General features: G+C 46.2%; 1 protein-coding gene across 1 annotated transcript in view; it reads left to right on the top strand.

Moving 5' to 3' along the window:
* tbc1d2b (TBC1 domain family, member 2B) overlaps nucleotides 1-18645 on the top strand; it is a 170453-nt gene that overhangs the window by 32224 nt on the left and 119584 nt on the right. The window contains exons 2-4 of the mRNA XM_055910098.1: nucleotides 546-687; nucleotides 5446-5626; nucleotides 17478-17653. Of these exons, the coding sequence (XP_055766073.1) occupies nucleotides 546-687; nucleotides 5446-5626; nucleotides 17478-17653 (499 nt within the window). The remainder of the gene's footprint in view (nucleotides 1-545; nucleotides 688-5445; nucleotides 5627-17477; nucleotides 17654-18645) is intronic.

Raw genomic sequence — 18645 nt, 5'->3', positions numbered from 1 at the left:
CTAAACCCCTAAACCCTGTGTCTCTGTCCCCCTCCAACTACAGGCCTGACCCTAAACCCCTAACCCTGTGTCTCTGTCCCCCTCCAACTACAGGCCTGACCCTAAACCCCTAAACCCCTAACCCTGTGTCTCTGTCCCCCTCCAACTACAGGCCTGACCCTAAACCCCTAAACCCCTAACCCTGTGTCTGTCCCCCTCCAACTACAGGCCTGACCCTAAACCCCTAATCCTGTGACTCTGTCCCCCTCCAACTACAGGCCTGACCCTAAACCTCTAATCCTGTGTCTCTGTCCCCCTCCAACTACAGGCCTGACCCTAACCCCTAAACCCCTAACCCTGTGTCTCTGTCCCCCTCCAACTACAGGCCTGACCCTAAACCCCTAAACCCTTAACCCTGTGTCTCTGTCCCCCTCCAACTACAGGCCTGACCCTAACCCCTAAACCCCTAACCCTGTGTCTCTGTCCCCCTCCAACTACAGGCCTGACCCTAAACCCCTAATCCTGTGTCTCTGTGTCTGGCCCCTAACCCTGTGTCTCTGTGTCAGGCCCCTAACCGCCAGGTGATGCAGTACTGGCTCCAGCAGCTGCAGCAGAAGCGTTGGGAGTTCAGTAACACCAGAGGGTCTGGACAGAGGGACAGCTGGATTTCTCCTACCCCTCACACTGGCCTGGTGGCCAAAGATACAGGTACTACGCCCGTACACTGGGGACAAAGATACAGGGACTACACCTGTACACTGGGGACAAAGATACAGGGACTACACCCGTACACTGGGGACAAAGTTACAGGGACTACACCCTTACACTGGGGACAAAGATACAGGGACTGCTCTGCTACACCCGTACACTGGGGACAAAGATACAGGGACTGCACCCGTACACGGGGGACAAAGATACAGGGACTACACCCTTACACTGGGGACAAAGTTACAGGGACTACACCCGTACACTGGGGACAAAGTTACAGGGACTACACCCGTACACTGGGGACAAAGATACAGGGACTGCTCTGCTACACCCGTACACTGGGGACAAAGATACAGGGACTGCACCCGTACACTGGGGACAAAGATACAGGGACTACACCCGTACACTGGGGACAAAGATACAGGGACTACACCCTTACACTGGGGACAATGGTACAGGGACTACACCCTTACACTGGGGACAAAGATACAGGGACTGCTCTGCCTCACCCGTACACTGGGGACAAAGATACAGGGACTACACCCGTACACTGGGGACAAAGATACATGGACTACACCCGTACACTGGGGACAAAGTTACAGGGACTACACTCGTACACTGGAGACAAAGATACATGGACTACACTCGTACACTGGGGACAAAGTTACAGGGACTACATCCGTACACTGGGGACAAAGATACATGGACTACACCCGTACACTGGGGACAAAGATACAGGGACTACACCCTTACACTGGGGACAAAGATACAGGGACTACACCCTTACACTGGGGACAAAGATACAGGGACTACACCCGTACACTGGGGACAAAGATACAGGGACTACACCCGTACACTGGGGACAAAGATCAGGGACTATACCCGTACACTGGGGACAAAGACACAGGGACTATACCCGTACACTGGGGACAAAGACACAGGGACAATACCCGTACACTGGGGACAAAGATACAGGGACTACACCCGTACACTGGGGACAAAGATACAGGGACTACACCCATACACTGGGGACAAAGATACAGGGACTACCCTGTTACACCCGCACACTGGGGACAAAGATATAGGGACTACCCTGCTACACCCGCACACTGGGGACAAAGATACAGGGACTACCCTGCTACACCCGCACACTGGGGACAAAGATACAGGGACTACCCTGCTACACCCGTACACTGGGGACAAAGATACAGGGACTACACCCATACACTGGGGACAAAGATACAGGGACTACCCTGCTACACCCGTACACTGGGGACAAAGATACAGGGACTACCCTGCTACACCCGTACACTAGGGGACAATGATACAGGGACAATACCCTGCTACACCCGTACACTGGGGACAATGATACAGGGACTACCCTGCTACACCTGTACACTGGGGACAAAGATACAGGGACTACACCTATACACTGGGGACAAAGATACAGGGACTACACCCGTACACTGGGGACAAAGATATAGGGACTACACCCGTACACTGGGGACAAAGATACAGGGACTACCCTGCTACACCCGTACACTAGGGGACAATGATACAGGGACAATACCCTGCTACACCCGTACACTGGGGACAATGATACAGGGACTACCCTGCTACACCCGTACACTGGGGACAAAGATACAGGGACTACACCTATACACTGGGGACAAAGATACAGGTACTACACCCGTACACTGGGGACAAAGATACAGGGACTACACCCGTACACTGGGGACAAAGACACAGGGACTATACCCGTACACTGGGGACAAAGACACAGGGACAATACCCGTACACTGGGGACAAAGATACAGGGACTACACCCGTACACTGGGGACAAAGATACAGGGACTACACCCATACACTGGGGACAAAGATACAGGGACTACCCTGTTACACCCGCACACTGGGGACAAAGATATAGGGACTACCCTGCTACACCCGCACACTGGGGACAAAGATACAGGGACTACCCTGCTACACCCGCACACTGGGGACAAAGATACAGGGACTACCCTGCTACACCCGCACACTGGGGACAAAGATACAGGGACAATACCCTGCTACACCCGTACACTGGGGACAAAGATACAGGGACTACCCTGCTACACCCGCACACTGGGGACAAAGATACAGGGACTACCCTGCTACACCCGTACACTAGGGGACAATGATACAGGGACAATACCCTGCTACACCCGTACACTGGGGACAATGATACAGGGACTACCCTGCTACACCCGTACACTGGGGACAAAGATACAGGGACTACACCTATACACTGGGGACAAAGATACAGGGACTACACCCGTACACTGGGGACAAAGATATAGGGACTACACCCGTACACTGGGGACAAAGATACAGGGACTACCCTGCTACACCCGTACACTAGGGGACAATGATACAGGGACAATACCCTGCTACACCCGTACACTGGGGACAAAGATACAGGGACTGCTCTGCTACACCCGTACACTGGGGACAAAGATACAGGGACTGCACCCGTACACTGGGGACAAAGATACAGGGACTACACCTATACACTGGGGACAAAGATACAGGGACTACACCCGTACACTGGGGACAAAGTTACAGGGACTACACCCGTACACTGGGGACAAAGATACAGGGACTACACCCTTACACTGGGGACAATGGTACAGGGACTACACCCTTACACTGGGGACAAAGATACAGGGACTGCTCTGCCTCACCCGTACACTGGGGACAAAGATACAGGGACTACACCCGTACACTGGGGACAAAGATACATGGACTACACCCGTACACTGGGGACAAAGTTACAGGGACTACACCCGTACACTGGGGACAAAGATACATGGACTACACTCGTACACTGGGGACAAAGTTACAGGGACTACATCCGTACACTGGGGACAAAGATACATGGACTACACCCGTACACTGGGGACAAAGATACAGGGACTACACCCTTACACTGGGGACAAAGATACAGGGACTACACCCTTACACTGGGGACAAAGATACAGGTACTACACCCGTACACTGGGGACAAAGATCAGGGACTATACCCGTACACTGGGGACAAAGACACAGGGACTATACCCGTACACTGGGGACAAAGACACAGGGACAATACCCGTACACTGGGGACAAAGATACAGGGACTACACCCGTACACTGGGGACAAAGATACAGGGACTACACCCATACACTGGGGACAAAGATACAGGGACTACCCTGTTACACCCGCACACTGGGGACAAAGATATAGGGACTACCCTGCTACACCCGCACACTGGGGACAAAGATACAGGGACTACCCTGCTACACCCGCACACTGGGGACAAAGATACAGGGACTACCCTGCTACACCCGCACACTGGGGACAAAGATACAGGGACTACCCTGCTACACCCGTACACTAGGGGACAATGATACAGGGACAATACCCTGCTACACCCGTACACTGGGGACAATGATACAGGGACTACCCTGCTACACCCGTACACTGGGGACAAAGATACAGGGACTACACCCGTACACTGGGGACAAAGATACAGGGACTACACCTATACACTGGGGACAAAGATACAGGGACTACACCCGTACACTGGGGACAAAGATATAGGGACTACACCCGTACACTGGGGACAATGATACAGGGACTACACCCTTACACTGGGACAATGATACAGAGACTACACCCTTACACTGGGGACAAAGGTACAGGGACTACACCCGTACACTGGGGACAAAGGTACAGGGACTACACCCGTACACTGGGGACAAAGATACAGGGACTACACCCTTACACTGGGGACAAAGGTACAGGGACTACACCCTTACACTGGGGACAAAGGTACAGGGACTACACCCTTACACTGGGGACAAAGATACAGGGACTACACCCTTACACTGGGGACAAAGGTACAGGGACTACACCCTTACACTGGGGACAAAGGTACAGGGACTACACCCTTACACTGGGGACAAAGGTACAGGGACTACACCCTTACACTGGGGACAAAGATACAGGGACTACACCCGTACACTGGGGACAAAGATATAGGGACTACACCCGTACACTGGGGACAAAGATACAGGGACTACCCTGCTACACCCGTACACTAGGGGACAATGATACAGGGACAATACCCTGCTACACCCGTACACTGGGGACAATGATACAGGGACTACCCTGCTACACCCGTACACTGGGGACAAAGATACAGGGACTACACCCGTACACTGGGGACAAAGATACAGGGACTACACCTATACACTGGGGACAAAGATACAGGGACTACACCCGTACACTGGGGACAAAGATATAGGGACTACACCCGTACACTGGGGACAATGATACAGGGACTACACCCTTACACTGGGGACAATGATACAGAGACTACACCCTTACACTGGGGACAAAGGTACAGGGACTACACCCGTACACTGGGGACAAAGGTACAGGGACTACACCCGTACACTGGGGACAAAGATACAGGGACTACACCCGTACACTGGGGACAAAGGTACAGGGACTACACCCTTACACTGGGGACAAAGGTACAGGGACTACACCCTTACACTGGGGACAAAGGTACAGGGACTACACCCTTACACTGGGGACAAAGGTACAGGGACTACACCCGTACACTGGGGACAAAGGTACAGGGTCAGAGCTGTGGCTGTTGGTCACACTGCAGACAGTAAATACATTGTTAGTGTCTGTGGTTATTAACAGACTGTCTATCTGCTGTGTTTCAGATGTCTTTGTCTTTGAGAAGCCCAGTCACAGTGACAGCATGGATAGGGTACGCAGCGACTTCGCTATGGAAACAGACACGGACGGACTGGTGGGTGTCCAATCAGCACGAGGCCCCTCCCACCACCCCGCTAACCCCCTCAACTTCTCCAGCAAGCTGGGTCACTGGAGCACAGAGATCAGGTAAGGTCTGGTGTAAGGGCTGTGGTAAGGACTGGGTCTGGTGTAAGGGCTGTGATAAGGACTGGGTCTGGTGTAAGGGCTGTGGTAAGGACTGGGTCTGGTGTAAGGGCTGTGGTAAGGACTGGGTCTGGTGTAAGGGCTGTGGTAAGGACTAGGTCTGGTGTAACGGCTGTGGTAAGGACTGGGTCGGGTGTAAGGGCTGTGGTAAGGACTGGGTCTGGTGTAAGGGCTGTGGTAAGGACTAGGTCTGGTGTAACGGCTGTGGTAAGGACTGGGTCGGGTGTAAGGGCTGTGATAAGGACTGGGTCTGGTGTAAGGGCTGTGGTAAGGACTGGGTCTGGTGTAAGGGCTGTGGTAAGGTCTGGTGTAAGGGCTGTGGTAAGGTCTGGGTCTGGTGTAAGGGCTGTGGTAAGGTCTGGTGTAAGGGCTGTGGTAAGGTCTGGTGTAAGGGCTGTGGTAAGGTCTGGTGTAAGGGCTGTGGTAAGGACTGGGTCTGGTGTAAGGGCTGTGGTAAGGACTGGGTCTGGTGTAAGGGCTGTTGTAAGGATTGGGCCTCGTGTAAGGGCTGTGATAAGGACTGGGTCTGGTGTAAGGGCTGTGATAAGGACTGGGTCTGGTGTAAGGGCTGTGGTAAGGTCTGGTGTAAGGGCTGTGGTAAAGTCTGGTGTAAGGGCTGTGGTAAGGTCTGGTGTAAGGGCTGTGGTAAGGACTGGGTCTGGTGTAAGGGCTGTGGTAAGGTCTGGTGTAAGGGCTGTGTTAAGGTCTGGGTCTGGTGTAAGGGCTGTGGTAAGGTCTGGTGTAAGGGCTGTGGTAAGGTCTGGGTCTGGTGTAAGGGCTGTGATAAGGTCTGGGTCTGGTGTAAGGGCTGTGGTAAGGACTGGGTCTGGTGTAAGGGCTGTGATAAGGACTGGTGTAAGGGCTGTGGTAAGGTCTGGTGTAAGGGCTGTGGTAAGGTCTGGTGTAAGGGCTGTGGTAAGGTCTGGTGTAAGGGCTGTGGTAAGGTCTGGTGTAAGGGCTGTGGTAAGGTCTGGTGTAAGGGCTGTGGTAAGGACTGGGTCTGGTGTAAGGGCTGTGGTAAGGACTGGGTCTGGTGTAAGGGGTAAGGTCTGGTGTAAGGTCTGGTGTAAGGTCTGGTGTAAGGGCTGTGGTAAGGACTGGTGTAAGGGCTGTGGTAAGGTCTGGTGTAAGGGCTGTGGTAAGGACTGGGTCTGGTGTAAGGGCTGTGGTAAGGTCTGGTGTAAGGGCTGTGGTAAGGTCTGGTGTAAGGGCTGTGGTAAGGACTGGGTCTGGTGTAAGGGCTGTGGTAAGGACTGGGTCTGGTGTAAGGGCCGTGGTAAGGTCTGGGTCTGGTGTAAGGGGTAAGGACTGGTGTAAGGGCTGTGGTAAGGACTGGGTCTGGTGTAAGGGGTAAGGACTGGGTCTGGTGTAAGGGGTAAGGACTGGGTCTGGTGTAAGGGCTGTGGTAAGGACTGGGTTTGGTGTAAGGGTTGTGGTAAGGACTGGGTCTGGTGTAAGGGCTGTGGTAAGGACTGGGTCTGGTGTAAGGGCTGTGGTAAGGACTGGGTTTGGTGTAAGGGTTGTGGTAAGGACTGGGTCTGGTGTAAGGGCTGTGGTAAGGACTGGGTCTGGTGTAAGGGCTGTGGTAAGGACTGGGTCTGGTGTAAGGGCTGTGGTAAGGACTGGGTCTGGTGTAAGTGCTGTGGCTGTGGTAAGGACTGGGTCTGGTGCAAGGGCTGTGGTAAGGACTGGGTCTGGTGTAAGGGCTGTGGTAAGGACTGGGTCTGGTGTAAGGGCCGTGGTAAGGTCTGGGTCTGGTGTAAGGGGTAAGGACTGGTGTAAGGGCTGTGGTAAGGACTGGGTCTGGTGTAAGGGGTAAGGACTGGGTCTGGTGTAAGGGGTAAGGACTGGGTCTGGTGTAAGGGCTGTGGTAAGGACTGGGTTTGGTGTAAGGGTTGTGGTAAGGACTGGGTCTGGTGTAAGGGCTGTGGTAAGGACTGGGTCTGGTGTAAGGGCTGTGGTAAGGACTGGGTCTGGTGTAAGTGCTGTGGCTGTGGTAAGGACTGGGTCTGGTGCAAGGGCTGTGGTAAGGACTGGGTCTGGTGTAAGGGCTGTGGTAAGGACTGGGTCTGGTGTAAGGGCTGTGGTAAGGACTGGGTCTGGTGTAAGGGCTGTGGTAAGGACTGGGTCTGGTGTAAGGGCTGTGGTAAGGACTGGGTCTGGTGTAAGGGCTGTGGTAAGGACTGGGTCTTGTGTAAGGGCTGTGGTAAGGACTGGGTCTGGTGCAAGGGCTAGGGCTGGTGTTAGGGGTAAGGTCTGGTGTAAGGGCTGTGGTAAGGACTGGGTCTGGTGTAAGGGCTGTGATAAGGATTGGGCCTCGTGTAAGGGCTGTGGTAAGGACTGGATCTGGTGTAAGGGCTGTGGTAAGGTCTGGTGTAAGGGCTGGGTCTGGTGTAAGGGCTGTGGTAAGGTCTGGTGTAAGGGCTGTGGTAAGGACTGGGTCTGGTGCAAGGGCTGTGGTAAGGTCTGGGTCTGGTGTAAGGGCTGTGGTAAGGTCTGGGTCTGGTGTAAGGGCTGTGGTAAGGTCTGGGTCTGGTGCAAGGGCTGTGGTAAGGTCTGGGTCTGGTGTAAGGGCTGTGGTAAGGTCTGGGTCTGGTTTAAGGGCTGTGGTAAGGACTGGGTCTGGTGCAAGGGCTGTGGTAAGGTCTGGGTCTGGTGTAAGGGCTGTGGTAAGGTCTGGGTCTGGTGTAAGGGCTAGGGCTGGACAAATTGAGGCTGTTCTGAGGGCAACTCAATATTAGGAAGGGGTTCGTAATGTTTGGTATACTCAGTGCATATAGAAATTTACAGTATAGTGAATATACACTACATGACCAAAAGTATGTGGATATCTCAAGAAACCGTTTCTGTATGGACCTCGCTTTGTGCTCAGGGGCATTGTCATACTGAAACAGGAAAGGGCCTTCCCAAAACTGTTGCCACAAAGTTTGAAGCACAGAATCGTCTAGAATGTCATTGTCTGCTGTAGTGTTAAAATGTCCCTTCACTGAAACTAAGAGGCCTAGCCCGACCCATGAAAAACAGCCCCAGACCATTATTCCTCCACCAAACTTTACAGTTGGCACTATGCATTCGGGGCAAGTCGCGTTCTCCTGTCATCCGCCGAACCCAGATTCGTTGTCAGACTGCCAGATTGTGAAGCGTGATTCATCACTCCAGAGAACACTTTTCCACTGCTCCAGAGTCCACATCTCTAGCAGGGCAGACATTTGACAAACTGACTTGTTGTAAAGGTGGCGTCCTATGACGGTGCCACGTTGAAAGTCACTGAGCTCTTCAGTAAGGCCATTCTACTGCCAATGTTTGTCTATGGAGATTGCATGGCCGTGTGCTTTTATGCACCTATCAGCAACGGGTGAGGCTGAAATAGCGGAATCCACTAATTTGAAGGGTTGTCTACATACTTTTGTGTATATAGTGTATATGTCTATGGGATGAACACCACAGCAGCCTTTGAATAACCCAACCGATAACAAGAAGCCTAGACTCTCAGGTTATTAAAGGGACAGTAGCTACTAACCTAGACTCTCAGGTTATTAAAGGGACAGTAGCTACTAACCTAGACTCTCAGGTTATTAAAGGGACAGTAGCTACTAGCCTAGACTCTCAGGTTATTAAATGGACAGTAGCTACTAACCTAGACTCTCAGGTTATTAAATGGACGGTAGCTACTAACCTAGACTCTCAGGTTATTAAATGGACAGTAGCTACTAACCTAGACTCTCAGGTTATTAAATGGACAGTAGCTACTAACCTAGACTCTCAGGTTATTAAAGGGACGGTATCTACTAACCTAGACTCTCAGGTTATTAAAGGGACGGTATCTACTAGCCTAGACTTTCAGGTTATTAAAGGGACGGTATCTACTAACCTAGACTCTCAGGTTATTAAATGGACAGTAGCTACTAACCTAGACTCTCAGGTTATTAAATGGACGGTAGCTACTAGCCTAGACTCTCAGGTTATTAAAGGGACAGTATCTACTAACCTAGACTCTCAGGTTATTAAAGGGACGGTAGCTACTAGCCTAGACTCTCAGGTTATTAAAGGGACGGTATCTACTAGCCTAGACTTTCAGGTTATTAAAGGGACGGTATCTACTAACCTAGACTCTCAGGTTATTAAATGGACAGTAGCTACTAACCTAGACTCTCAGGTTATTAAATGGACGGTAGCTACTAACCTAGACTCTCAGGTTATTAAATGGACGGTAGCTACTAACCTAGACTCTCAGGTTATTAAATGGACGGTAGCTACGAACCTAGACTCTCAGGTTATTAAATGGACAGTAGCTACTAACCTAGACTCTCAGGTTATTAAATGGACGGTAGCTACTAGCCTAGACTCTCAGGTTATTAAAGGGACAGTAGCTACTAGCCTAGACTCTCAGGTTAATAAAGGGGCAGTATCTACTAACCTAGACTCTCAGGTTATTAAATGGACGGTAGCTACTAACCTAGACACTCAGGTTATTAAAGGGACGGTATCTACTAACCTAGACTCTCAGGTTATTAAAGGGACAGTATCTACTAACCTAGACTCTCAGGTTATTAAATGGACGGTAGCTACTAACCTAGACTCTCAGGTTATTAAATGGACGGTAGCTACTAACCTAGACTCTCAGGTTATTAAATGGACGGTAGCTACTAACCTAGACTCTCAGGTTATTAAAGGGACAGAGCTACTAACCTAGACTCTCAGGTTATTAAAGGGACAGTAGCTACTAACCTAGACTCTCAGGTTATTAAAGGGACAGTAGCTACTAACCTAGACTCTCAGGTTATTAAATGGACGGTAGCTACTAACCTAGACTCAGGTTATTAAAGGGACGGTAGCTACTAACCTAGACTCTCAGGTTATTAAAGGGACGGTATCTACTAACCTAGACTCTCAGGTTATTAAATGGACGGTAGCTACTAACCTAGACTCTCAGGTTATTAAATGGACAGTAGCTACTAACCTAGACTCTCAGGTTATTAAAGGGACGGTATCTACTAACCTAGACTCTCAGGTTATTAAAGGGACAGTAGCTACTAACCTAGACTCTCAGGTTATTAAATGGACGGTAGCTACTAACCTAGACTCTCAGGTTATTAAATGGACGGTAGCTACTAGCCTAGACTCTCAGGTTATTAAATGGACGGTAGCTACTAACCTAGACTCTCAGGTTATTAAATGGACGGTAGCTACTAACCTAGACTCTCAGGTTATTAAAGGGGAAGTAGCTACTAACTTTCAGCCCATTGTATTCAGTGCCTGTTGAAACTGGTATGACTGGTATTCTCATCTGCCTGTCAAAAACCTCCTCTTGGAGAGAGATTGATGAAGCACTAACTCCATCTCTTTAAGTGGTGTAAGATGTGGTCTGACAACACCGAGGGTAGAGACCAACTGGTTGTGATCCTGAACAATATGGCTGCTCTGCTCTACAGCCTTGCTCTCTCCTTTAGAACACATCTGCTGCTTGGATGATGTCATGTTCTAGAATGCCAGAACTCACGGCGGAGTATGGAGAGGTCAAATAGAAATCACAAATCTGAGTAACATTCCAAGAGCGATTTAACAAGCAATGGAGGGGAAGTTTCTGACTTACTATGTTGGGTAGTCTGACACACTAACTAGTCTTATAACGTCAGGTTGAGAAAACAGAAATGCAAGCTTCACCCATCGTAGGTGTGAAAATACTGAGAGGAAATGGTTAGACAGACACCATGTGGGTGAAAGTTCGCGAAACCTTCAGAGCCCAGAAATCATACATCCCCCCCAGTGGAAGACAATTGAACAAGAGTTATCTCAGTAACACATTATCGTAGTTCTCTGTCTCTATCATCAGAATAACACATTATCATAGTTCTCTGTCGATCATCAGAATAACACATTATCATAGTTCTCTGTCTCTATCATCAGAATAACACATTATCATAGTTCTCTGTCTCTATCATCAGAATAACACATTATCATAGTTCTCTGTCGATCATCAGAATAACACATTATCATAGTTCTCTGTCTCTATCATCAGAGTAACACATTATCATAGTTCTCTGTCTCTATCATCAGAATAACACATTATCATAGTTCTCTGTCTCTATCATCAGAGTAACACATTATCATAGTTCTCTGTCTCTATCATCAGAATAACACATTATCATAGTTCTCTGTCTCTATCATCAGAATAACACATTATCATAGTTCTCTGTCTCTATCATCAGAATAACACATTATCTTTTATTTCACCTTTATTTAACCAGGTAGGCCAGTTGAGAACAAGTTCTGATTTACAACTGTGACCTGGCCAAGATAAAGCAAAGCAGTGCGACAAAAACAACACAGAGTTACACATAAACAAACGTACAGTCAATAACACAATAGAAAAATATATATACAGTGTGTGCAAATGTAGTAGGATTATGGAGGTAAGGCAATAAATAGGCCATAGTTGCAAATAATTACAATTTAGCAATAAACACTGGAGTGATAGATGTGCAGAAGATGAATGTGCAAGTAGAGATACTGGGGTGCAAAGGAGCAAAAAATAACAATATGGGGATGAGGTAGTTGGCTAATATCATCAGAAGAACACGTCATCATAGTTCTGTCCCTAATATCATCAGACCCAAGGCCAGAGTCCAGAGGCCTCACATACTTTCATTGAAATTCACTGGTTGTTCGTCCTTTTTTTGTCTAAAGAAACATTACAAATCTCCAGAGAAAATGCACATCATACATCAGGAAAGTACAGTTGAAGTCGTAAGTTTAAATGTATTTGGCTAAGGTGTATGTAAACTCATTTTTTCACCATTCCTGACATTTAATTCCAGTAAGAATTCCCTGTCTTAGGTCAGTTAGGATCACTACTTTATTTTAAGAATGTGAAATGTCAGAATAATAGTAGAGAGAATGATTTATTTCAGCTTTTATTTCTTTCATCACATTCCCAGTGGGTCAGAAGTTTACATACACTCAATTAGTATTTGGTAGCATTGCCTTTAAATTGTTTAACTTGGGTCAAACATTTCGCGTAGCCTTCCACAAGCTTCCCCCAAATAGGTTGGGTGAATTTTGGCCCATTCCTCCTGACAGAGCTGGTGTAACTGAGTCAGGTTTGTAGGCCTCCTTGATCGCACACATGCTTTTTCAGTTCTGCCCACAAATTTTCAATAGGATTGAGGTCAGGGCTTTGTGATGGCCACTCCAATACCTTGACTTTGTTGTCCTTAAGCCATTTTGCCACAAATTTGGAAGTATGCTTGGGGTCATTGTCCATTTGGAAGACCCATTTGTGACCAAGCTTCCTGACTGATGTCTTGAGATGTTGCTTCAATATATCCACATAATTTTCCATCCTCATGATGTCATCTATTTTGTGAAGTGCACCAGTCCCTCCTTCAGCATAGCACCCCCACAACATAATGCTGCCACCTCCGTGCTTCACGGTTGGGGTGGTGTTCTTCGGCTTGCAAGCCTCCCCCTTTATCCTCCAAACACAACGATGGTCATTATGGCCAAACAGTTCTATTTCTGTTTCTTCAGACCAGAGAACATTTCTCCAAAAAGTACAATCTTTGTCCCCATGTGCAGTTGCAAACCGTACTCTGGCTTTTTTATGGCGGTTTTGGAACAGTGGCTTCTTCCTTGCTGAGCGGCCTTTCAGGTTATGTCGATATAGGACTCGTTTTACTGTGAATATAGATACTTTGGTACCTGTTTCCTCCAGCATCTTCACAAGGTCCTTTGCTGTTGTTCTGGGTTTGATTTGCACTTTTCGCACCAAAGTACGTTCATCTCTAGAAGACAGAACGTATCTCCTTCCTGAGCGGTATGATGGCTGCGTGGTCCCATGGTGTTTATACTTGCATACTATTGTTTGTACAGACGAACATGGCACCTTCAGGCGTTTGGAAATTGCTCCCAAGGATGAACCAGACTTATGGAGTTCTACAATTTTTTTACTGAGGTCTTGGCTGATTTCTTTTGATTTTCCCATGATGTCAAGCTAAGAGGCACTGAGTTTGAAAGTAGGGCTTGAAATACATCCACAGGTACACCTCCAATTGACTCAAATGATGTCAATTAGCTTATCAGAAGCTTCTAAAGTCATGACATAATTTTCTGAAATTTACCAAGCTGTTTAAAGGCACAGTCAACTTAGTGTGTGTAAACTTCTGACCCACTGGATTTGTGATGCAGTGAATTATAAGTTAAGTATTCTGTCTGTAATCAATTGTTGGAAAAATTACTTGTCATGCACAAAGTATCCGACTTGCCAAAACTATAGTTTGTTAACAAGAAATTTGTGTAGTGGTTGAAAAACGAGATTTAATGACTCCAACCTAAGTGTACGTTAACTTCCGACTTCAACTGTATCTGCATTACACTCCAGGGAGCTACAGTAATATGCATTATACTACAGTAATATGCATTATACTCCAGTAATATGCATTATGCTACAGTAATATGCATTATACTACAGTAATATGCATTATACTACAGTAATATGCATTATACAACAGTAATATGCATTATACTACAGTAATATGCATTATACTACAGTAATATGCATTATACTACAGTAATATGCATTATACTACAGTAATATGCATTATACTACAGTAATATGCATTATACTACAGTAATATGCATTATGCTACAGGGAGCTACAGTAATATGCATTATACTACAGTAATATGCATTATGCTCCAGGGAGCTACAGTAATATGCATTATACTACAGTAATATGCATTATGCTACAGTAATATGCATTATACTACAGTAATATGCATTATGCCACAGTAATATGCATTATACTCCAGGGAGCTACAGTAATATGCATTATGCTACAGTAATATGCATTATACTACAGTAATATGCATTATACTACAGTAATATGTATTATACTACAGTAATATGCATTATGCCACAGTAATATGCATTATACTACAGTAATATGCATTATGCCACAGTAATATGCATTATACTCCAGGGAGCTACAGTAATATGCATTATACTACAGTAATATGCATTATGCCACAGTAATATGCATTATACTACAGTAATATGCATTATACTACAGTAATATGCATTATACTACAGTAATATGCATTATACTACAGTAATATGCATTATGCTATAGTAATATGCATTATACTCCAGGGAGCTACAGTAATATGCATTATACTACAGTAATATGCATTATACTACAGTAATATGCATTATACTACAGTAATATGCATTATACTACAGTAATATGCATTATGCTACAGTAATATGCATTATACTCCAGGGAGCTACAGTAATATGCATTATGCTACAGTAATATGCATTATACTACAGTAATATGTATTATACTACAGTAATATGCATTATACTCCAGGGAGCTACAGTAATATGCATTATACTACAGTAATATGCATTATACTACAGTAATATGCATTATACTACAGTAATATGCATTATACTACAGGGAGCTACAGTAATATGCATTATACTCCAGGGAGCTACAGTAATATGCATTATACTACAGTAATATGCATTATACTACAGTAATATGCATTATACTACAGTAATATGCATTATGCTACAGTAATATGCATTATACTACAGTAATATGCATTATTCTCCAGGGAGCTACAGTAATATGCATTATACTACAGTAATATGCATTATACTACAGGGAGCTACAGTAATATGCATTATACTCCAGGGAGCTACAGTAATATGCATTATACTACAGTAATATGCATTATACTACAGTAATATGCATTATACTACAGTAATATGCATTATGCTACAGTAATATGCATTATGCTACAGTAATATGCATTATGCTACAGTAATATGCATTATACTACAGTAATATGCATTATACTACAGTGATATGCATTATGCTCCAGGGAGCTACAGTAATATGCATTATGCTACAGTAATATGCATTATACTACAGTAATATGCATTATACTACAGTAATATGCATTATACTACAGTAATATGCATTATGCTACAGTAATATGCATTATACTACAGTAATATGCATTATACTCCAGTAATATGCATTATACTACAGTAATATGCATTATACTACAGTAATATGCATTATGCTCCAGGGAGCTACAGTAATATGCATTATGCTACAGTAATATGCATTATACTACAGTAATATGCATTATACTACAGTAATATGCATTATGCTACAGTAATATGCATTATACTACAGGGAGCTACAGTAATATGCATTATACTACAGTAATATGCATAATACTACAGTAATATGCATTATACTACAGTAATATGCATTATACTACAGTAATATGCATTATACTACAGTAATATGCATTATGCTACAGGGAGCTACAGTAATATGCATTATACTACAGTAATATGCATTATACTACAGGGAGCTACAGTAATATGCATAATACTACAGTAATATGCATTATACTACAGTAATATGCATTATACAACAGTAATATGTATTATACAACAGTAATATGCATTATACTACAGTAATATGCATTATACTACAGTAATATGCATTATACTACAGTAATATGCATTATACTACAGTAATATGCATTATACTCCAGTAATATGCATTATACTACAGGGAGCTACAGTAATATGCATTATACTACAGTAATATGCATTATGCTCCAGTAATATGCATTATGCTCCAGGGAGCTACAGTAATATGCATTATGCTACGGTAATATGCATTATACTACAGTAATATGCATTATACTACAGGGAGCTACAGTAATATGCATTATACTACAGTAATATGCATTATACTACAGTAATGTGCATTATGCTCCAGGGAGCTACAGTAATATGCATTATACTACAGTAATATGCATTATACTACAGTAATATGCATTATACTACAGTAATGTGCATTATGCTCCAGGGAGCTACAGTAATATGCATTATGCTACAGTAATATGCATTATACTACAGTAATATGCATTATACTACAGGGAGCTACAGTAATATGCATTATACTACAGTAATATGCATTATGCTCCAGGGAGCTACAGTAATATGCATTATACTACAGTAATATGCATTATGCTACAGTAATATGCATTATACTACAGTAATATGCATTATGCCACAGTAATATGCATTATACTCCAGGGAGCTACAGTAATATGCATTATGCTACAGTAATATGCATTATACTACAGTAATATGCATTATACTACAGTAATATGTATTATACTACAGTAATATGTATTATACTACAGTAATATGCATTATGCCACAGTAATATGCATTATACTACAGTAATATGCATTATGCCACAGTAATATGCATTATACTCCAGGGAGCTACAGTAATATGCATTATACTACAGTAATATGCATTATGCCACAGTAATATGCATTATACTACAGTAATATGCATTATACTACAGTAATATGCATTATCCTACAGTAATATGCATTATGCTACAGTAATATGCATTATACTACAGTAATATGCATTATACTACAGTAATATGCATTATACTCCAGGGAGCTACAGTAATATGCATTATACTACAGTAATATGCATTATACTACAGTAATATGCATTATACTACAGTAATATGCATTATGCTACAGTAATATGCATTATACTACAGTAATATGCATTATACTACAGTTATATGCATTGTACACCAGGGAACCACTACCCAACTCTTTCCTCATTTACATCTTTAAATGATCTAGTCACTGGCTTCGTATCCTATTCTCTCTGTTGCTAAGGATGTGTTGTGGTTGACCCTTGCTCTGTCCCCCCTCTATCTGTCCACCAGGAACTCGATGTCAGGTCTGCGTGTGGGGCGAGGAGGAGGAGGAGGAGAGAACAGACGCTCCGTCTTCTACACTGGGAACAGTGCTGATGAGTGGGAGATGTTGGACGCTCCCACAACCAAGGACATCAACCAGGACCACAAACCTCCCATCCAGCCTCAGACTGACACACACAGACGTAAGAGTCCTCCTCCTCACCCTCTGTCCCCTTCCTGACCCTCACCACCTCCTCCTCCTCACCCTCTGTCCCCTTCCTGACCCTCACCACCTCCTCCTCCTCACCCTCTGTCCCCTTCCTGACCCTCACCACCTCCTCCTCCTCACCCTCTGTCCCCTTCCTGACCCTCACCACCTCCTCCTCCTCCTCACCCTCTGTCCCCTTCCTGACCCTCACCACCTCCTCCTCCTCACCCTCTGTCCCCTTCCTGACCCTCACCACCTCCTCCTCCTCCTCACCCTCTGTCCCCTTCCTCACCCTCACCACCTCCTCCTCCTCACCCTCTGTCCCCTTCCTCACCCTCACCACCTCCTCCTCCTCACCCTCTGTCCCCTTCCTCACCCTCACCACCTCCTCCTCCTCACCCTCTGTCCCCTTCCTCACCCTCACCACCTCCTCCTCCTCACCCTCTGTCCCCTTCCTCACCCTCACCACCTCCTCCTCCTCACCCTCTGTCCCCTTCCTGACCCTCACCACCTCCTCCTCCTCCTCCTCCTCACCCTCTGTCCCCTTCCTGACCCTCACCACCTCCTCCTCCTCCTCCTCCTCACCCTCTGTCCTCTTCCTGACCCTCACCACCTCCTCCTCCTCACCCTCTGTCCCCTTCCTGACCCTCACCACCTCCTCCTCCTCACCCTCTGTCCCCTTCCTGACCCTTACCACCTCCTCCTCGCCCTCTGTCCCCTTCCTGACCCTCACCACCTCCTCCTCACCCTCTGTCCCCTTCCTGACCCTCACCACCTCCTCCTCCTCACCCTCTGTCCCCTTCCTGACCCTCACCACCTCCTCCTCCTCCTCCTCACCCTCTGTCCCCTTCCTGACCCTCACCACCTCCTCCTCCTCCTCCTCACCCTCTGTCCCCTTCCTGACCCTCACCACCTCCTCCTCCTCCTCCTCATCCTCTGTCCTCTTCCTGACCCTCACCACCTCCTCCTCACCCTCTGTCCCCTTCC

The sequence above is a fragment of the Salvelinus fontinalis genome, unplaced genomic scaffold, assembly GCF_029448725.1.
Source record: "Salvelinus fontinalis isolate EN_2023a unplaced genomic scaffold, ASM2944872v1 scaffold_0001, whole genome shotgun sequence".
NCBI lineage: Eukaryota > Metazoa > Chordata > Actinopteri > Salmoniformes > Salmonidae > Salvelinus > Salvelinus fontinalis.
Note: the sequence above shows the minus strand (reverse complement) of the source record. Positions and strands in the feature narration are given on the sequence as shown.